The sequence below is a fragment of the Trichoderma reesei genome, assembly GCF_000167675.1.
Source record: "Trichoderma reesei QM6a unplaced genomic scaffold TRIREscaffold_5, whole genome shotgun sequence".
NCBI lineage: Eukaryota > Fungi > Ascomycota > Sordariomycetes > Hypocreales > Hypocreaceae > Trichoderma > Trichoderma reesei.
This window is the reverse complement of record NW_006711152.1, coordinates 648,140-669,218: the sequence shown is the minus strand read 5'-3', so window position 1 is coordinate 669,218 and position 21,079 is coordinate 648,140. Positions and strand designations below refer to the sequence as shown.

The 21,079-nt window shown below is 54.8% G+C and overlaps 5 protein-coding genes across 5 annotated transcripts; 4 read left to right on the top strand and 1 right to left on the bottom strand.

The window, feature by feature from the left end:
• Window positions 1-7,758: 7,758 nt before the first annotated feature.
• On the top strand, window positions 7,759-8,539 carry TRIREDRAFT_76340 (uncharacterized protein; the record flags this gene model as incomplete). The annotated part of the gene is made up of 2 exons (XM_006963799.1): window positions 7,759-8,062; window positions 8,166-8,539. Exons 1-2 carry the CDS (start codon window positions 7,978-7,980, stop codon window positions 8,537-8,539), a joined length of 459 nt encoding a protein of 152 aa, XP_006963861.1. The 5' UTR covers window positions 7,759-7,977.
• A 739-nt stretch (window positions 8,540-9,278) lies between these two features.
• On the top strand, window positions 9,279-10,649 carry TRIREDRAFT_59053 (adenosine/AMP deaminase; the record flags this gene model as incomplete). Its single annotated transcript, XM_006963798.1, has 4 exons — window positions 9,279-9,308; window positions 9,394-9,495; window positions 9,952-10,329; window positions 10,479-10,649. 4 exons carry the CDS (start codon window positions 9,279-9,281, stop codon window positions 10,647-10,649), a joined length of 681 nt encoding a protein of 226 aa, XP_006963860.1.
• A 157-nt stretch (window positions 10,650-10,806) lies between these two features.
• TRIREDRAFT_76336 (uncharacterized protein) lies at window positions 10,807-13,965 on the bottom strand (the record flags this gene model as incomplete). Its single annotated transcript, XM_006963616.1, has 2 exons — window positions 10,807-11,593; window positions 11,658-13,965. 2 exons carry the CDS (start codon window positions 13,963-13,965, stop codon window positions 11,244-11,246), a joined length of 2,658 nt encoding a protein of 885 aa, XP_006963678.1. The 3' UTR covers window positions 10,807-11,243.
• A 528-nt stretch (window positions 13,966-14,493) lies between these two features.
• On the top strand, window positions 14,494-15,460 carry TRIREDRAFT_120940 (uncharacterized protein; the record flags this gene model as incomplete). Its single annotated transcript, XM_006963797.1, has 4 exons — window positions 14,494-14,585; window positions 14,663-14,938; window positions 14,997-15,254; window positions 15,320-15,460. The coding sequence occupies exons 1-4, from the start codon at window positions 14,580-14,582 to the stop codon at window positions 15,458-15,460; spliced, it is 681 nt and encodes a 226-aa protein (XP_006963859.1). The 5' UTR covers window positions 14,494-14,579.
• Window positions 15,461-17,868: 2,408 nt separating this feature from the next.
• On the top strand, window positions 17,869-19,726 carry TRIREDRAFT_58587 (uncharacterized protein; the record flags this gene model as incomplete). The annotated part of the gene is made up of 4 exons (XM_006963796.1): window positions 17,869-18,381; window positions 18,454-18,666; window positions 18,850-19,158; window positions 19,235-19,726. 4 exons carry the CDS (start codon window positions 17,869-17,871, stop codon window positions 19,724-19,726), a joined length of 1,527 nt encoding a protein of 508 aa, XP_006963858.1.
• Window positions 19,727-21,079: the final 1,353 nt, after the last annotated feature.

Below are 21,079 nucleotides of genomic sequence, written 5' to 3'. Positions count from 1 at the left end.
CCGCCAGTACTCGCACGTACCTCCGTCGCCCCCGTGGGCTGCTGGGTACCTGCCTAGGTACTTACCAACCTTAGGTCGGTAGGCCAGCTCCGCTGCTTCTCGAATCTTTTCGATTCCAGCTTCTGCTCTCGTCACCGGTCCAGGTGCCAGCCGGTGATCCGGGCCGGTCAGCACGAGGGATCTTGTTATACAGTCACGGTGATACTGGACTCGACGAGTGCAAGCTGCCGAATTGCCTACCTTGGGTGAGCCCGTGTTACTGTTCATGCTCAGCGCTCACTCTAACCAGAACAGCGGCGGCCATAAGGGTCCTCCCGGCTGTCAGTCACGCTGCCCCAGCCCTCCGCTGCTGCGCCGCACCGATCGGGCTCCTTTGCCAGCATCTCGGCTCTGCTGCCCTCCGTCTAGACCGTTGGCAAAACAGTCAGATGACTCTCCCCTTCATCTCCAATGCGGCCGGGGCAAATTGCAATCCCAAACAGCAGCAAACCACCTGAGCAAAAACGCTGAGAGTACTGCAAAGTACGAGCAGTACGTACAACTGAAGTACCCAGGGTACCGTTGTTGAACGCAGGAAAGACGAAAGGGGCAATGGAAACGAAAGGCAAAAAAACCGGCACAGTATTTCTCATACGGCCCGCGAACAAAGATGCATTCTACTCCAACCAAACAGCCCCCAAGAACACAGCGGAACAGCGCCAAAAGAACACCACAATTGCGCTGGATCGCGAGATGACCTCACCCTCTGTGCATTTCCTTACATGCCCCTCGGCCGGCGGCTCTCGTTAGTATTACCAAATAGTAACTGGCCGCTAGACCACAAGGGGCAGTATGTGTGGTCCGGGCGCCCGGTACCTGACCGTTCAGCAATCAGGAACCACCACCACCGGGCTGCAGGCAAGTGCAGGCAAGTGCAGGCAAGTGCAGGCGACTGCAGGCGCTGCAATGCGGCACCTCCTAGGTCTATTCCGCCAATCCTCCGGCCCGGTGACCTGCCTAGGAGGTCCGAGGTACTCGATCTTCACGCCAAAGTCCCGCCATCTTACGGGTTCCTCGACGGAGGGGCTCAGGTACTCACGGTACGTACCTCTGCTCTGATGCCCGGCTATTCGAGGCTCTGCGCTAGAGCAATCGACTTTGCTCTGGCCTCGTGCGATGCTTCGTTTTCTCTTCCATCTTCTCAGAGCTTCTCCAGATCCCCGGGGTTGCCCCTCCCCCTCTTTCGAGGCGTTCTGCTCGTGTCCGCCCGTCCTCACGAGGCTTCAGTTGGAGACACGACTAAGCCTCCTGTGGTTCTCCGCATCCAACGGGTCCCTGGTTGAGTTTATCCTGCGAGTCATCACCAGACTCACTTGCTCAGTACAGGTACGAGGGATGCCTTTGGTGCTCGCTGTAGCACAGTCAAAAACACTTCTCATCACTTTGTCTGACTTCTTTTTGAAACCTCTGCAGGATTTGGCAAAAACTGCTGGCCCTGCATCAACTGGCATTGGTCTCAGTTGCAATGTGATGCCATGCTGACGTGCGCTGTTGTCAACTTCGCAGCATCTCTGACACCCAATTGACTATCCTTGCCGACTTGAAGGTGCTAATCTGCAGCACAAGTTGCTAGGGTCTGCCGCGAAGTGTTTACCGGAAAGGGAGTGGCATCTCGATATCAGTTGTTCAATCTACAATGGCTGGTGAGCAACACGCAAGCACAGGCGGCTATGGCAGCTGGTCATCACCTATAGTATATCAAGTCTAACACCTGACAAAGCCGCAGTGCCAGTCCGAACCGTACCTTTCCAGGGCCATACAAGTACAAATACAATGCCGCAAGCCCAATGGATATCGACCGTGGCCTCTCGCTTGTTTCGAAATTGCCATCGTGACAATACAGGGGTGCAAGGACGGCATCGAGAACTGCAAGGTTCTGCGACATTGTTACGAGTTGTTTGTCATAGTCAGCAACTCTCGCCTCCAGAAAGGAAAGGGGGAAGAAAAACAGAAAAGACCACCTGACAAACGCCTCCACAACGCGCATGGCCTAGTCTCGCTTTTCAATATTTTCTGATCCCTTGCTTTCCTCTTTGCCTTACCTTATTCTCCGGTGCTACATGCTGCAAGCTACATGCACGAAGGACCAGCACATGGTGCAGGTGGCCATTTCACATACCGCTTCTTTCAGTCATTGCTACCTACAGTACAGTGGCATTACTGCTTGCGGAACGCTAGACGCCGCAGACTCAATGGCGGGCCGGCCAAGTAGATCCGGGGTATCCAACTTGTGTCGTCCAATCGTCCACTAATCCCAACAAAAGGGCAAAACTAGGCCACACGCGGCTCCAGCATACCGTCTCTTGCACCGATGGTAATCTCGTCGATGCCCGCTTGAATCGTTCCGGCTACGGTTCCGGAACGTCCAGCTGGCTTCCCTTCTGATGCCATCATTGCGGCCAGCCACGGGGACGCTCTCCTTCTCTCACGCTGATGCTGCTAGTATGTACTACGGAGCTTATACAACTAATATGATAATCCTTAGCATCAGCATGGGGACGAGGTTTGTATCGACTGCTAGCGGCAGAAGCTCCCTGTCTGCATGGCGGAGGCGGGTAGCGGGCCAATGGCCCTGTCTGCTTGACCACGAGGCACAATACGGGACATGGACGACGACCCAATCCTCGACGCCAGCAACATTGCGTGGCTGCCCCTATGGCCAAGCTGCGGTTGAAGAAATTTTCGTCGACCCCGACCCCCCTACTACATGTATCCATTCGATGGCTCATTCGATGCTGCTGGCATGCAGGCCTGTGCAGGTACCTGCAGCACAGTACGTGGTCACCGGCCACAACGTTGGCCCAGGTGGAAGCTCGACAGTCGCCCACGGCCAGCAAATGGGAGACGGGGACGATACAGCAGGCGAAGCCACTAATGCCGGGCAATGAAGCAGCAGCCAAACACGACGAGGATGCAACGCCAGCTCTCCAATATACTCGGCACGGCCTGGAGAAGCCCCGCACCGGGCCCCCGTTGGCCATCGGCTGACCCCACAGCCTGAGCAGAGCCGGCCGGAGCCTTTCGATTTCCATTACCCCCAGCTTTCTCAGCCGACGTTTCCATTACCCCCAGGTTACATGATCGTACCCCGGAATTGCGTCTGCTTGATGGGCTGCCGGAGAGTCTAGATGGTGCTAACTGTGCTGCTGACCTCGAGTGCCAAGTCTGCCGCATATTAGGTATCTGCATGGACGGAGCACGGAGGACGACTCGGGAGGGGAGAACCTGGAACCTTGCATCAGCCATGTCCATCCGGGTAAGTAGGCGTTTCTGTACCTGGCAATGGCGCAAACGCGGCCAGCACGAGCCGCAGAGGGAGCAGACACGCACCCAGACGATGACATTGGGCTGGTCGATCGCGGAACCTGCAGTACTTGGGAGTACAACAACGCCTGATCTCTCGGTACCTCTTACAGCAGTTGTACGCACGCAGGAAGTCCTTGGTGCCGTAATCTGCAGGTAATGGAAATTGTCAGGTTTGTGGACACAGTGCGCCACGCCGGACGATTTACGAGTTAAGTGCCAGCAACAGGTCAGGTCGCATGGGCGAAGCAGAGCTGGTCATTGATCCTTTCGTCTCTGCTGCGTCGTCTGCAGGGGCTGCTTCTCTCGACTCCTGGGACAGCTTTCCCCGGGGAAAAGAGAAAACAAGCTAGTCAACGTCCTGGGACGTAAGTACGGCAGGGCGGTTGCTCGTCCAGCCATCGAGCTCCCTCCCGTCCGTACAGTAGTCTCGGCTGAGAAAATCTGGGGGAGCACAGCGCCGTCTGAACGTCTCCGCCGCGCCTCCAGTCGACTGCCATGCCTGACGGGGACGGAGCCGCCTTGCTTCCTTGGCGGAGAGTCAGGGCTGCGGCCACCTGTTGGCACATCGTGGGCCTTTTTCTTTGTTGGAGCAACTTGTCCCCGCTTTCTCTTTTTTCGATTTTTTCAATTTTTTTTTCTTTTTCTTCCCTCGTCTCCATTCTTCTTTTTTTGGCAGTCTCCCCCAAAATACCCCTTTTGCCAAGGGGCAACAGCTGTGCCTCTGCAAAGGACCCATCAGGGCGTCGGCACTGTACCATCACGAGGACTGCAAAAATTAAAGAAAAAAAAAGGAAGGGACACAGAATTTTGTTTCAGCTGAGTTTGTGGTTTTACAGGTACCTGCTCTTTTGTATCGTGTACCCTGAGGATTGGGACCGGCATTGATCCCTTTTCTTTTCTTCAGTTGTGTTTGGTGTTTCCCATGACGAGTCACGATAGCTGCAGGAAGGTCAATGTACTCTCTTTTTCCTCTCTTCGCTCCCCCCAGGCTCTAGTGATTCACATTTTACGTACAAGGACAGACGGGAGAAGCACATCAATCCTGCGCCTTCGCACGCCACTGCCGGCCAATTTTTTTTTTCGGTTTCTTTCGTCTTCATTGATTTGTTCTCTAGCACTTCCTTTTCCCCTTTATCTAATCCGTATCCTACGGCTTATGTGCAGCAGGTGTCCGCAGCATGATGCTTGGTGATTGGGCGCCTCAGTGAGAACTCCCGAGTTGTGGCTGTCTCGTCTCTGGAACCACCTGCGTATTATTGGTGCAATACGAATACGTTGCGGGTGACTGCGTACGTGGATCCAAGGCGCAAAGGCCGCAAACTGCATGAATGGGAAACGATGCAATCAACTCTGCAGGATGATACAGGTATCCGACCACACACCGCTTTACGATTGTCCTTTTTTCCGTGGCGATGATGTTCGCGGATCGACTCTTCGCTTACACGCACCGAGCGAGCTACTACTACTACTACTGAGAAACGGAAGAGAAGCCGGGAACGAAAATAGCAGGGCCACCGTGGTAGGTGAAAAGCTGGGGTTGCTCGGTACGCGCTACCGAGAGAGGACCTCCAGCCCAGTCATGTGGTTTGTCTCCTCTGTTACAGCACTTGTCACGCTTGCACGGCTTTCTCCGACCCCGGGTTTTCGGGGCTGCTGGGCGGCAAACAACCGTGTTTGACCCTGCTGCTTGGCGGTCACGATGGCAGGTTGGAAGCAGAGCAGCTTCACTTGATGCGGGAACTACTTTAGTCGTAGCATAGGCAATGGCTGCTACTACGTGTGCCTTACTACTTCGTACGAAGTTGGTTGTGATGCCCCAGGTTCCAGAGGTGTCCCCTGGCATATTATTTGAGACATGACTCTGTTCTCCCCCGGGGGGGGCTTGATGGTCTTCGATTCCTGGGGAAGCAAGCTTGGCAAGACCTTTGCACATCTCGATCGTCTGGAGTGCATGATGTAATAACTGGGGATGCCGGCGACGTTCTCCTGATGAGACTTGATTTGCTCTCTGTGCAGGTTTCTCACCGTCTGCATGTTATCCTCCAGAATTGGAGCAAGTGAGTTATTACACATCTCAAACGCCCTTTTGGTACGCAGTGCGAGGGTCCTTTCGTGTGCAAGTTGCACGAAAAGCTACATACATACCACCGGACGGCCCCAACATCCGAGACTTGGCCGTGACAGGTGTGATTTGCGTTCCGCACATCACCCCGGGCACGTTCTGAACCCCCCCTTTTTTGTAAGCGAAGCTACGGGAGAAGCTTGCTAGAAGAAAGGGATAAAAAAAAAAAAGCCAAAGGCAAATTGGAATTGGGCTGGATGGGAAAAAGGGCCACGCTTGACTGATCACAGGACCTGTTTTTTTTTTTTTTTTTTTGTTGGATTTGCTAATCCAGCGCCCCCCTTGGAAGAATGGCGGGCGGTGTGTGCTTCGTCTGGGTACCTTACCTTGAGGGTATACAGAGAGTATTACTTTTGGTTCTGGGGATATCATTCAATATAAGCTGTGAAAGTTCTCTCATGATCATTTGCGGGTTTGGGGAGGATCGGCGGGAGAAACTGTTGGGGGGCTTGTTTGGGTAAATGCATTTTTCTTACTCTATTTCCCGGTGCAAGCGTTGATGTGTGTGAGAAGACGGTCAAGGCGGTTGGTTTGTGTGGGTGTGTAACTTTCTCATGGTAGAGGTAGACAGACAGTGCATGTGTGTGGAATGTCCGGAAGATGTAATGCAGGTTCGGGACATTTCAGTAGAGTAATTTGTATCAATTGCGGGTGGGTGAAATACTTTGTCTGCTTTGTGTGAGTTTCTATTATACATAAGGTAACTTTGTTTCTCTGAGGGAGGATCAGGTGCTGCGTTTATAGACACGGAACTGGATACGATGCGGATTCTTTGTGTACCTTAAGGTACCCTAGGTACTAGTAGGTAAGGTATCCATGTAAGCGTGATTTGGGGATGTAAGACGAGGGCAGCCGACGACTTCTTACTCGGCTACTACCTGCTTTGCACAATGCAATAACCTAGAATAGAATGCTGATTGATCTTTCTTTGTTTGTGATTGAATCATGCTTTGCAATGGAGTAATGATATGACAGGTAATTAGGAACGAATAACACGTGAGGAGATACCTAGGTAATTGGAGGCCAGTCTCAGGACAACGAGACTCATGGGCGAGAGGTATTGGAGACGTACTCATAGCATGGACACGAGGAATGATGAAGTAGAGTTTCAATATGACACATAGAGTTCGACGGCATACAATTCAACAATACGAATTTACATACATAGATTAATAACAATGATGATTCGAGGTTCATCCGAAGGGCGGAAAAAATTGCAGTCGTCTGATTTCAGGGTAGGTCGCCGTTCTCTGCATTCCGGATGAGGGCGAGTACCTAAAACGGCAACACGATATGCATGCAGCCAAACATTAAAAGAACAGTATTAGATAATGGCGGCCGACAATGTTACTGACGGTGGCATACGATATGATGCTGAATGCAGGGACGCAAGAAAATCCCTTCGAGCTGCTGCTACGCTCCCTGGCACAAGTCAAAGTTTGCGGGTGTGTGTGTGCGTGTGTGTGTACAGTAAGTCGTAGAGCCGACAATATGCGACGAAGGATTCAGAAGTTGACTTTTTTGTCTCCAACGGGGTTTTTGCCTCGATGGGAAAACTCGTGATGACATCATGACTGGCTGCGGACGAAGGATTGTCTGCCCCGGTTTAGGTATTTGGAAGTTACTACCCGACTTCTTCTAGGTACCTACTGCGTACAGAGGGAGGACTGGGAGAGCGACGGGATCGGATTCGTGTGGCTGACGATGGAGGAATCCATGAGCTCAAGGTCACCGTCATCTCGAAACCGATTATACCTGGATTTGCCATTTTCCGTCTGTTGTATTTTTAGATTCTTCAGCTGAACTAGTATGTAAACATTCGTTATGGCAGCCATTGGAGCACAGGGCGGCGGCTGAAGTTTCTGTCATACTCGAGGCGCTCCCGGTCTACAGCGCGACGGGACAGGAGCTGGTTGGTGCTGATACATGTGTAGATGGCTTTTCAGTAGAGGCAGTGTCGTGAGCACGACAAGCGACGCTTGGTTTTTTTTTTTTCCCCAGCGTGACGAGAGAGGACTGGAGCAAACATGTTGGTAATATCGCCATAATATGCCAGCAGAAGAGATGAAATGCACAGAGACAGAAGAGAGAGAGAGGGAGAGAGCACGTGACCGTTGCGACATCTTCGGCTAAACCACCAACGCCTTGGCGGAGAGACCCATCCATTATCGGCTTGACGTGAGAAGAGCCAAAAAATTTGACCTGATAACTCGAGTGCCGCAACTGACGCAGCAAACACCATCTCCATCCCCCAAAGCATTGCTCCCAGTCTCGAACCAGCTTCTCCGCCAAAACGATTCACTCCATCTGGATTTGTCACGCCCCATAAGAATAACGACGACGAAAAAGAAATACTATACGAATTCGAGTGCCCCGCATCCGGAAGTCTTCGTATCGCCACTTGAACCGATATCTCAAACCACAGCCAGCGGCAACTTGTTGATTCCTTGTTGCCTGCGCACTACATCGCCATCTCCCCCGACTACTCCCACATAAACACCACATCCAAGATGGTCACCCTTACCGAGGTCGAGGACGAGCACTTCCAGCACGCCCACGCTGTTGAACTCGAGGACGACGACTTTACCGATACCGGTATGCCCTGCCCTGCCCTCCCATCATCTCCTTCTCACCAACAACAACAGCAAGAAGAAGAAGAAGAAGATCGCCGGCTCTAACAAGACAAAAATCTCCACAGAATCCGAAATCTCCAACGAGTCCGACTTTGACCCCTCAGAAGAGACGCTCGCCGAGCGCCTGTACGCCCTCCGCGACATCATCCCGCCCACGACCCGCGGCTGGGTCTCGAGCCGCGTCAACGCCGTCGCCGGCGCCGCCTGGAGCGCGCTGTCCTTTGGCGGCAAGAGCGCCTGGGTCATCACCACGTCGGCGCTCTTCCTGGGCGTGCCGTTTGCGCTGTCGTTTGCCGAGGACCAGCAGCTGACGGCCATGGAGCAGGAGTACAACATGCGCCAGACGGGCAGCGAGCTGCTGACTGCGGGCGCGGAGCCGAGCACGGCGGAGCAGGTGGGCGCGGCGCTGGGGTCTGAGCAGGCCAAGGCGGCGCTGTGAGGTGGTGGTGATGATGGTGGTGACGATGAGTCATGAAGAAGGAAAAAAACAAAAACAAAAACAAAAGAAGAACAAGCATGTTGAAGAAAAGGACGACGACGAACTGAGACGGAGCGTGGAAGACTGCAAATGGGGGGCGTCACATGGTAAACTAAGGCAGGTGCTTGGAACTGGGAAAAGATCTGATGTAATGACTGGCTTACATTTACACTGACGGGAGAGGGGGGGGGGGAAAGGTTGATGATGATATATCGTGGAGCGAACCTGAAGGCGAGATCAAGCAAAGGTTTCCTCCACTCGTGTACAATACGCCTTTTGGGAGCAAAAGGGCAACGGCTGGCTGATGGCGTGTCAGCCACATGTTATATATAATATCTCGGCAGGCTAGTTCAGAGGGACCATGGGGAATTTCGATGTACTAGAGTACCTTATTGATGCAATCTCTGCTCTGGATGATGTTTACCAAGTCTGTGCCCTCTTGCCATCACACAAATGATATAATACTACCAGTCGGTGCCTGGTTGATAGGCCTATTGCATCTGTGATAACCCGTGGCTGTGACGAACAAGGTGCCTTTACCCCAGCATCTGCTAACGACCTCATCACATGTAAGCTCGACATGCGGGGCCCATCTCCAAACACCATCTCATGTAAAGAGACTCCTCACCACTCTCACACGACCATCTCTCCCACTCCCGTCTCCGTATCATCACCCAACCAACCAAACATTCAACTAACCATGGACTATGTAGCCCTGCCAAAGATTGAGGTTCGTCTCTTGCTCCGCATCATCAAGAGGCCACACACAGACAGGATAATAATAACTCTTCTCACATGCGGTTCTCTCTACATAGCTCCACGCTCATCTCACAGGCAGCATCTCCCGCCAAACCCTCCACGAGATATGGCTCACCAAGTCCGCCTCTGGCTCGACCGATCTCGAGGACCCTCTCCTCGTCATACCAGAAGGCAAACACGACTTCAATCTCGAAACGTAAGGCCCTCCGCCTTCAGTCAATCCTTAATTCATCAGATACACAAGGCTAAATAAGAATGATTGAGGCAGCTTCTTCCCCCTCTTCAGCAAATACATCTACGCCCTCCTCACAGACGAACCCTCCCTCCGCCACGCAACAACCTCCGTCCTGCAATCCTTCCTCCACGACGGCGTAGTCTATCTCGAACTCCGGACAACGCCCCGCTCGACGCCCCATCTCTCCGCAGAGCAATACATCTCCATCATCGTCGACACAATCTCCTCCTTTGAAGCATCTCACCCATCTCTACATACCCGACTCATCCTCTCCATCGACAGACGCCACGACTTCGAAACAGCATCGTCCATCCTCTCTCTCGCCCTCTCTTCCTCGTCGTCGTCCTCGTCGTCTCCATCTCCCGCGTCAGAGTCCAAGTCCAAGCCCCCCATCATCGTAGGCCTAGACCTCTGCGGCGACCCAACCGTCCGTCCCCAAGGCGAAATATCCCTCTATACCCCGATCTTCCAACGAGCCCGCGCCGCAGGCCTCGGCATCACACTCCACTTCGCAGAAACTCCCGCCAGCGCATCCCCCGCCGAGCTGCGCACCCTGCTCTCCTGGCAGCCGCACCGCCTCGGCCACGTCATCTGGGACGACGACGAGTCCAAGCGCGAGGTTGCGCGCAGAAGAGATGAGCTCTGTCTGGAGCTGTGCCTGAGCTGCAATGTCCAGGCGGGCATGGTGACGGGCGGCTTCGAGGGGCATCATTTCGGGGCGTGGAGGGCTGTGGAGGGTGTCAAGGTGACTCTTGGGGTGCGTTTCTTCTTCTTCTTCTTCTTCTTTTTTTTTCTTCTTCCTTTCTAGTCTTGCCGTTTAGTTGACTATGCGGCGATATACACATGCCGTTTGCCGTGCTGTTCGTGTCCGTCAGAGATCAAAGCTGACATGACAGTTGGATTAAGACCGACGACGTGGGCATCTTCGGCAGCCCCCTATCCAACGAATACCGCCTCGTCGCGCAGCACTTCCGCCTCGACAAGGCCCAGATCTGCGCCCTCGCCAGAGAATCCATCGACCACATCTTTGGCGGCAAGCACGAAAAGGAACGACTGCGGAATATTATGTGGACTTGAAAAAGAAAAAAGGGAGAGGGGAAAACCATCAACCGGACCCGAATGTGCCACGCATATGTCAAGTCAGATTCACAGCAATCCTACATTGAACCAGACAGTGAAACGTCCGAGGACAACGGAATAGACAAGCTTCCTCCCCTTTTTTGGGTTCATGTATTTCCAGCCTAAACTTGCGCTTATACCAAGTGTTTGTTTTGTACTACGCGAAATGGACATTCATCATAACGCTGCTATGTGCTTGCTCATCGACAGGGGAAAAAACCAGGTACAAGAACGTAGGAGAGCAGAGAGGTAGTAACAGCTCAATCCATCCAATGGCTTCCATTCTCCTTTCCTTTCCCTTCCCCATCCTCAATTGGTGAAAAACTTTTCCATCTTCATTTTTGGCCTCCCGTAGGTCCCCCCCCCCTTTCTTGCATCTCGCCCGAAACAGCACTCCATAACGCATCATTTCAGTTTTCAATCACCCACAAAAACCAGTAAAACGCCCCGAGAAGAAAACAGCACGAGAAACGGCAAAGGCATCAAAGAGTCCCAATCTATTTTTCGTTTCGTCACACGTCATGTCATATCCGAATCCCCCCCAAAGCTCGCTCAGTGCGCAATCTGCTGCGGCGGAGCGTCGAGGTCGACGCCCTCCACCATGTTCTTCTGCACCTGGCTCTCGTTTACCAGCTTGCGGAAGAACTTGGAGGCTCTCTCGCTCTCGCCCTTGACCTTGACTGTCTCGTCGCGCTTCTTGTTCAGGTCCTTGACGCTGTGCTCGAGGCCCACGCGCAGGTTGTCCGCGGGCATGCGCAGGACCGTGCGGACGGACCCCGAGATTCGGGAGGCGTTGGTGTGGACGTAGTCGATCTCGGTCAGCTGTGCTTCAATCTTCCTGGCTAACCGATGGGGGAGAGAGTTGGGAATCTGCTGGAGGATATAGGCCGAGGCGGCAATGGCTAGAAAAAATGTCAGTAAGCAACACGATACACATCTGGAATTGTTAAAAAAGGGGGAACATACCGGCAACAACGATTCCAGGCAAAATGAGCTTGCGGAGGTTCTCGTTGCCAATAATGCGCGTCGCGGTGATGGCGTGGTCAACCCAGGAGTTCATTCCCAGCATGCGAGGGACGAGGGCGCCGGCAACGGTCAAGGCCATGCCCGTACCAGCAAACTTCTCCTGGCTATGCATCAGGGTGGAAAAGTCGACAAAGTCGGCAAACTCAGTGGGCACGTCCACCTGGCGGGCCAGGGCATCCTTCTTCCGGCGGAACATGACGTCTGGCCGGAAGTGGAGGTTCTGGAACTCGTCGCCGACGTGAAGCAGGCCCAGCTGCTTGATGGAGTTGACGCCCTTGACCGTTTGGGCTCGGGCGTAGTCCTCGCAGCTGCTGACGGAATCGGCAATGTGGGAGAGGATGGCGTCCTTGAGGTCGTCGGCGTATCCAAACGCACCAAAGATGCCTGGGTATGGAATGTCGTACTTGGTGCTTCCGGCATAGCTGATGGCGGCGTTGAGCTGCCCTCGAGTGTGCTCATACACATCCTTGCACGTCTCTTCAATGTTCTGCACGACCTGCTCGTCGACCTCTGACCGAGCCTTCTTGCTGGCAAGGATCTGGGGCTCCAGCTCCTTGAGTTCCTGAGTTACACGGTCATACTCGGACTGAGCCACCTCGTAGTTGACTGTTGCCAGCGTGTTGACGTCGTTGAGGATGTTGAGCAGATATGTCCTCGCGGGGGCAAGCTTTGACCTCGCTCGCTTTTCCAGGACAAATCTGCGCAGAGACTGCTCGAGCTTCTCGAAGTCTCTCACTTTGTCCAAGTCCTTACCCTTGCCGTTGTCATCGCCGGGATCGTCACCACCTCCACTGCCGCTACCGCTGCCGCCTCCGCCGCTGGGTCCGCCGGGGGGCGAAGGTGCCATAGGGATGACGTTGCTCGAGACAAAGTGGACGAGCTCGGATGCTTCCTTGTGCGTGCGCGGGCTCAGCCCCGCAACCTGATCCAGGATCATCTTCTGGCATCGCTCCTTGTCCCTGATGAAGTCGTAGCCATTGACGACGATGAAGATGTAGGCCTTCTCCGCAGCAGCGGCCCAGATGAACTCCTTGGCGGACTGCGTGAAGTGGTTTGCCGCAGAGACGACGAACACGACAACGTCAATCTCCTCCTGTCGAGCAAAAATGGCCGTCGTCTTGGTCGTGTCCGAGTTCAAGCCGGGGGCATCGATGAGGGCAATGTCGACAACACCGTTGCTGAGAAGGGATTCATCAATTGTCCGAACATCCTTGACGTATACCTTGCACTGCATGTACTTTTCATTGTCAATCACGATTCGTTCCAGTTCCTGGAGGGAGTATGCGTCGTAGGTGGACTCGTCGTTTCGGTTGTAAATGACGTCCTTGTGGACCGCATGGACCTCCTCAATGCCTGCATTCTCGCGAGCGTCCAGCACCTCGCAGAAAATGGCTGTGCAGGGCTGCTGGTCCTCGGGCAGGACCTTGCGCCGCAAAAGGGCATTGCAGAATGTCGACTTGCCCGCATTCAGATCGCCTGTGATGAGCACCTTGCTCGATGTGTCCTCAATACGCTCTCGAAGAGACACAAGATGCTTGATGCTGGAGCTTATTTTGCCGTCCAAGAGCGATGCGATGGAGCCCTTCTCCAGCGAGTGCACCAGCTCGGCCTGGTGCAGAGCTCCCAGCTTTAGATCCAACTTCAACACCGAAAACTCCTGCGCAATCGAAGGTGAAACGAGCCGCGGCTCTGGCGTGGGACGAGCCTCGGCAGCCTGGCTAGACTCGGCCGATGCATCCTCGAGACTTGTCATGGCCCTGCGAAGCATGGGCGGAGGCGCCTGGTTGGCTCTGGCTGTGACGTCTTCCATGGTCGACGAGTGCAGGATGCCGGGACGGGGCGCATCGGACTCCATCTTCTCTGCTCGCTGGACCGACGGGTAGTGCGCCGGCCACACGGTGTTCATCTCGCGCAGGCCGTGAAGCAGATCCAGCACCTTGTTGATGGACCGGCCGAGCGTCGCCCTCTGCGAGTTGTACCACATCTGATGGATGGCCCCCGACTGTTGGCGGCCGCCGTGCGCATGCCCGTCCCACATGCCGGGCTCGTCGCCCATGATGCTGCCTCCGTATCCCGAGTCGACGTCGAGCATGCTCTGCAGCCGCGCGGCGTGCTCCGAGGTGGTGCCGCTGCCGACCGTCATGTAGTTGGGCCGTCCTCCGGCCGAGCCCGCGGCATCGAGGTTCGCATCGTCGGAGGCGCGGCTGGCGGGCGCCTTGCCCTTGTCGTTGGAGTATTCCTGGCTCATGGCTTTGGTCAAGGACTGCCTGCCCGCAGCATTGTCGGGCGGGACAGAGTACTGATGATGATGCTGTTGTCAAGAGGCGAAGGGGTAAAGAGATGAAGGGGTGAAAAGGTGAAGAGGGCGAAGAAAGGTGAAGAAAGGTGAGGAAAAGGTCGGGTAGGTGCGCGAGGGTCGGGCTTTGGATCGGGTTCGTCAGTAAAAAGGTTGCATGATGTTCAAGCAAATTGCCGCCTCCCAGGTGACGCAGCTCCCCTGATTGGCCTGGCTGCTCGGCTCAAGGTCGGGCAGCGCACACGCTATCTTATCGTTGGCTCATGGATCTCGCCTGGGGAGGCAAAGGTGAGGTAGCTTCGCACCAGTTTGTCGCAGTGAGGGTACATGTCGTGGCGCCCAGCAGACTGACGTCCTGGCAACCCGCAAACATGCAGCACGACGTCGCTACACGTACCTCTCGGGCTCTCCGCCACGGCTAGGCAGATGCCGTCCAGCCTCTTTCATCTGCTTCACCACGATCTCTCAGAAGAACCGCCTTTGTCACCCAAACCCCCTCTGCTAGACCGACACAGCGCGACACCGCCGCTGTTGCTGCTTCCGCAAGACGAGCCGTCGTCGTCACCATGAATGTGAGGCAATGCCTTGATGATGATGATGATGCTCACTGCCCGTCCAAAGCGGCGCCTAACCTCGACGTGCAATGCAGATCCTCGAATGGGCCTTTGGCAAGCGCATGACGCCGGCCGAGCGGCTGCGCAAGAACCAGCGCATGCTCGACAAGGCGATTCGCGAACTCGACCAGACTCGCGTCAAGCTGGAGAAGCAGGAGAAGACGCTGATACAGCAGATCAAGACGAGCGCCAAGAACGGGCAGATGGGGGCGTGCAAGATCCAAGCCAAGGACCTGGTGCGCACGCGGCGGTACATTGAGAAGTTTTACGGCATGCGCAGCCAGCTACAAAAGATCTCGTTGCGGCTTCAGGTATGCTGGACCTGGGAGCGGTTGCGGCATGCGATTGCTAACGGTTGAATGATGCCAGACCTACCGAACCAACGAGCAGATGATGCAGGCCATGAAGGGTGCCACGATGGCGCTGAGCAGCATGAACAAGTCCATGAATCTCCCACAGTTGCAACGCATTGCCATGGAATTTGAGCGCGAAAACGACATAATGGAGCAGAGGCAAGAGATGATGGACGACGCCGTCGATGACGCCATGGATGTTGGAATCGAGGAGGAGGGCGACGAGGTTGTTGAGCAAGTCCTGGAAGAGATTGGCATAGACCTGAACCAAGCTGTAAGACTGCATTCGTATCCCGCCCCAGATCCGATGCACGGCATGGCTGACTTTTGGGATGACAGCTCGGGGAGACGCCCACCGCCTTGGGCAACTCTGCTCTGTCCGAAGGCAAGGTTGCGCAAGCCGTTGGAGCTGGAGGAGGCGGCAGCGGTGACCCGGTCGACGATGATCTTCAAGCCCGACTCGACAGCCTTCGAAAGTAGCCGCTTTGCTGTCCTTGAACAATTTGCCACGAAATAATGATTGAGACGACCTGGATCAGCCTTTGAAGTACTTTGTCAGATCTCGACGAAAGAGCAGAATGCAAGGCAAAGTTTGGCAAGGGGTCATGGGCCAATCGCAAGACGTATGATCTAGAAGACGATTGGTGCCTGCTTGTCATCATTTTATATACATGTACGTGGAGGAGCCTGGATGGAGAGTGTCGTGTCATGTTTTCCCGGGCGCAAGAGGTGTTGATTGCCATTATGATTTGAAGATACACTTGCTTGCAGATATATCTACGCATTCAGAGGATTTACCATTGCGATAATTGATCAGAGGCATGCTTGTCTCAATGCGGTGGAAAATGAAGCACCACAGAAGGCAAACTTGTGTGATTTCGCGGCAAGATTACCTTCCAGATACTACATGTATATGGAGACGATTCGACCATGAACAGAAGGCATGCTGGCTGCAATCTCGAATTCACGATAGAGCTATGCATGCGCTAGTATCTGTCCTTTCTGATCTCCTGTCCTCGGGGATTTCCCACCCTCGGCGATTACGGGCCTCGCCCGCGAAAGAGCATCACCCTCCACAGCAGATGCCAGATCAAGTGGACACACGCAGAACTGCTCATCCCACCAATCATAAGCACAAGCAGAGCACTCACGTCTCGAAATTGACGAATCGATCGGACCAGACGCATCCATGGTAGGTAGGATTGGAGCGCTAAGAGCACCTGCGCCTCGACGTACATGCGTGTGCCCATCCCCTTACATACCAGACCATACCGTACCTCAACCTGCTTAGTAGTATGAGAGCACGGAGCTGGGCATTCCCTTGGCGCCTCTGCTGCCGTTCCTGAGGTGGACAATGCTTTTCCTCTGGGGCAAACAACCGGCATTGCCGCATTTGAACTTATTGTCCAAATAGCCGGGACTGCGGGTGGGTGGTTGGGCATGCCTGATCGAGGTAACGCGAGAATGCACGGATGCCTGTACATATGTCCTGGGTCTGTATCATGTGTATGCAGCTGTAGAATAGTATGCAATGCTCAAGGTACCTTTATTGACACGGCGTCATTGAGATAGACACACGTATGATATGCAACCAGGTAAGCTAAGGTCCGTAGCTTCTGGGCAGAGTTCCAGAGCTGTCTCGATACTGGAAGCGCTGGGAACATTGAAACCAGCTTCGTGCAGACGCCTTGTCATGTCTGTCATGGATAGGCTATCGGCTTGAATGCCTCTCAGACTGGGGCATCGAGCATTGGATGTCAGTACTGCCAATCTCCTCTTCAACTGAGCTCCTTCACAGCGATTGTTTCATCTGCAGCCGCTCGCGTCCGGTATCCTTCTACCTCTCCTTGTGCTCGTCTGACTGTGGTTTGCCTCTGTCCCAAGCCCAGCCCAAGCATTGGATGCCACGCCATCGTCTCCGTCTCCCTCACAGTTACAGACTAGGTATCAGCACCAGATGCTTCCAAGTGTTTGCCTCGACCTTGTCCACACACTGCAAATTGCCACAGCCCGTGAAAGTAGTAGCACTATCCATGAGACAACTTGCTGCACTCTTTAGTTTGCCGTATCACGGGGCACAGCATTTGCCTGAGCTTCGTTAGCACCTGTTGATTCGCCTTCCACCAGCAGCAGTCCAAGTTGCCCAATCCCCCCCATATTACCCATATTACCCATGATCGGAGTTGACTTGTACTGCACTAACAGCAGCCACCTGGGGGGGCCTTCCAGGCTGATCCTCCCCGCCGTGGCCGCCGTCGGCTGTCCGCTGTCCCCGCCTAAGGCGTGGCATCAGGTAATCCGATGGGTGCAGGTGGCGCTTCCACCCCTCGAGTGCCCAAACTCCCAGATCCCCAGCATATCCATCCCGTCCACCATCGCCAGCCATTCTAGGCAACCCTACAACCTACACCACTGTCCAAAGCTACTCGACCAGCTCCCAAGTCCCGACAGGCTCCCTGCCACAGCTCACGCTCAGCGCTGCCGAACCCTCCCCCCCTGAGACGCCGACAGGTCCTCTGAAGAGTCCTCTGCAGCCCGCATCCAGCCATCCATCCCATCCATCTCGAATCGCCGCTGCAACTAGGCGCCTGGACCATCCAATCACGCGTGCGACAGCCGTCCGTGAATCCCAACCGCCAACCCCGCGAACGACGCAGACGCTCATACCCTCCCTCATTCCCGTCTCCGCGTGTCCCTGCAGTCCCAGGTCCCAACAGCCGTTGCCTCGCCTTGCGTTGCTCCGCGGCCCTGCGAACGTCGCCGTGCCTATAACTCGAGCCCAACTCGTCCATCTCCCGGCCGCCGGAAGTCCTTCTTCCTCCTCCACAAAACTGGCAGGTAGCAAGCGTCGCAGTCTCTCCTCGCACGGAGGAAGTCTGCTGAATAGAATGTTTGGCGGCGCCTCGAGCAACTCGTCGGGGCCCAAGCTGGACGATTCCAAGAGCGACGGCAAGTCGCCCTCGCCCGAGGGCAGCCCGCCCGCGGCCTCGGCTGCCGTGCCCATCAGCAACGCAGACCAGGCCGCCGGCGGCGAGAAGCGCAGCGGCAATGGCAGCCCGCCCACCCGCCAGGACACGGGCGACAAGAAGCGCAGGAGTAGCGGCGTCAGCAGCAAGGCCAGCAGCCTGCTAGCCTCGGCCAGGAACTCGCTCAACTTCTCCCAGGTTGGCCGCTCCGGATCGGATGCGGGCGCTCAGACGCCGCTGCAGAAGCTCGGCAAGCAGGACCCGGCCCTCGCCGTGCCCCAGGGCCAGCACAACAACTCGGCCGGCGACTCGGTCCCGGGCCCAAAGTCCACCTTCCGCGTCGGCGTCTGGGAGGATAGGAACAAGAAATGCCGCCGCACCATGGAGGACACGCATGCCTTTCTCTACAACTTCTTGGACACACCCGCCCCGGCCGTCGACTCCGCCACCGGCAAGGACAAGTCAAGTAAGGACGACAAGGATGCCGCTCGCCGAGAGGTCTCCGAGTCGGACAACGGCTACTTTGCCATCTTTGACGGCCATGCCGGCACCTTCGCCGCGGACTGGTGCGGCAAGAAGCTTCACATCATCCTGGAAGACATGATACGGAAACACCCCAACATGCCGATCCCGGAGCTCCTGGACATGACGTTTACGGCTGTCGACGCCCAGCTCGAGAAGCTGCCGCTCAAGAATAGCGGGTGCACGGCTGCCATTGCCGTGCTTCGCTGGGAGGACCGTGTGCCCAGCGAACGATCCATCACCGGCTCTCTTGCCATTGCTCCGGCCGCCGCAAACGTCGCTGCCGGCAAAGCACTGACCAAGTCACAAGAGTCAGAAAAGGAAAAGGACGGCCAGTCTGAAGCATCGCAAGCCGTTCCCAACGAGTCTATAACTGCGAAGCTCCGGGGCATGGCCAGTCGACAGCGTGTTCTCTACACGGCCAATGTGGGGGATGCGCGCATCATCCTCTGCCGCAACGGCAAGGCCCTGCGGCTTTCTTACGATCACAAGGGTAGTGACGAGAACGAAGGAAAGCGCATTTCCAATGCCGGTGGCCTCATCCTCAACAACCGCGTCAACGGAGTTTTGGCCGTCACCAGAGCACTTGGAGACACCTATATGAAGGATCTTGTGACTGGACACCCGTACACTACCGAAACGGTCATACAACATGACCTCGACGAGTTTATCATTATTGCCTGCGATGGGGTAAGTTGCTTGCCTTGAAAGATGACAAGTGATGTGGAAGGAATGCGAACAGGGCGCTAACACTTTAAACCAACAGTTGTGGGATGTCTGCAGCGACCAAGAGGCCGTCGATCTCGTTCGAGATGTCCAGGACCCCAGCGAGGGATCCAAGATATTAGTCGAGCATGCCCTCAGCCGGTTCAGCACGGATAACTTGTCATGTATGATTGTGCGCCTTGACAAGGAGGCGCTTGCGCAGAGCCAGACTCGCCAGGACGCGGAACCCGAAGCGAACAATGGGGCCGCGGCCAAGGTCAGCGAAGTGGACAAGATCATCATGGACACCAAGCAGAAGATTGCCGAGGGCACGACTCCCGCGGTGGGCGTGTCGGCCAGCAATAGTGGACGTGGCTACGACACTGCCCCTCCGCAAGAAGAGGGCTTCGTCCCCACGAGCCTGGGCGATGCGTTGGTCGAGGAACCCGTTTCCATTGAGGAGGCCGACAGCCCTGAGCTGGCTACAGGCGAAAGCCCGGCCGTTGCCGCCCCCGAATCAAAACTGGAAGCAAAGGTGCCAGCAGACGCCTAGGATTCATACACCCTTGCCGCCCAGCCAGAGAAGGTGAAGACATGATCCTATAACTTAAGCCAATCGGACAAACATCTCCACTGGACTACTAGGCAAGGGTGGTTGTGGCAGCAATACGATCTAGATATACGGACAAGCAGCAATACATGCGGCAACTGCAGACGGTGGAGGCAGCACCGCGTCGACGAAAGGGTGGTGGTGCCGGAGGACCTGTTTGGCTCGAGAACAAGCACTTTGGCAAGAGAAAGGCGCCAGGGTGGCGAGGCTGGTGCGTTGATGGAATTGCAGCGAGCGTACCTTATGGTTGGGATAAGATGGCACGGCCAGGGCTTTCTGTACGCTTCATGTATCTGTATGTAAGACGGCGGGATGACGTTGGCCTTGCTGGGCGAGACAAGACTTGATTACACAGCTATGTTATTGACTTGTTATTGACCTGGATGCTTTGGGTACTACGTAGGTACTAGTATTGTGTATTTTCTTAAGTGAGCTGATGGTGAGAGAATCAGAGGATAGTGCTTCCTATTGCATACGATAGTCCATCCTCCTCTTTGCCGGTGGTCCGGCACTTGGACGTACAGCAGATCTTCAGGGTAGCCTGCTCTTGTGCGTTTCTTGGATACTGGTAGTAACAGACGAGGTTTTAAGAGTCTCAACACCAATGAAGCGGCCATAGAAGGCCTGCGTGTGGTTAAAGCTCACCTACCAATACTATAGTAGTTGTACTAGTATCGTCAATTTGCGAGAGGAACTAGTAATCAACACCTTGCATCAAAAGCCTCCACCAGGAGGACGCTCAAGAGCTGCACTAGTAGTAGTAGAACGTGCGTGGGCAGGGGTCTCTTTGGTGCAGACAGCAGCTGCAAGACGTGCGTTTCAGCCACTTTACAGGATTACGCACTCAAAGGGCGTTTTGCATGTTGATTGAGATGTTTATTTGTGTTGTTTTGATTGCTTGTATCCGTAATATTAACAGCAATGACGGCGTCATTGCCATGGTACATCTTTACGGTGTAAGTCGTCGTTGTTTAGGTATGCAGCAGCGAAACAGACAGCCACTGCTCTCGCCATACCTAGTATTCTGTGTGTCACTTCCCCAAGGTATGATTATCACTCATCAAGGTATTCGTACTTTCACACTATGTATTATCGCGCGCAATTATCGGGAGACCGCAGAAGATGCCCAATCGCATGCCCTGTGCAGGCAGCTACATATTACCTTAGGGAGGCGGCCCAAGCTCATTTCACACACCAAATTGTCGACATGGTCTGGTGAAGAAGGAACAATGAGAGACAACGCCAAGGCCAATAAACTGTAGTATCTTTGTCTTTTACCTCTCGTCAACAGCAAAC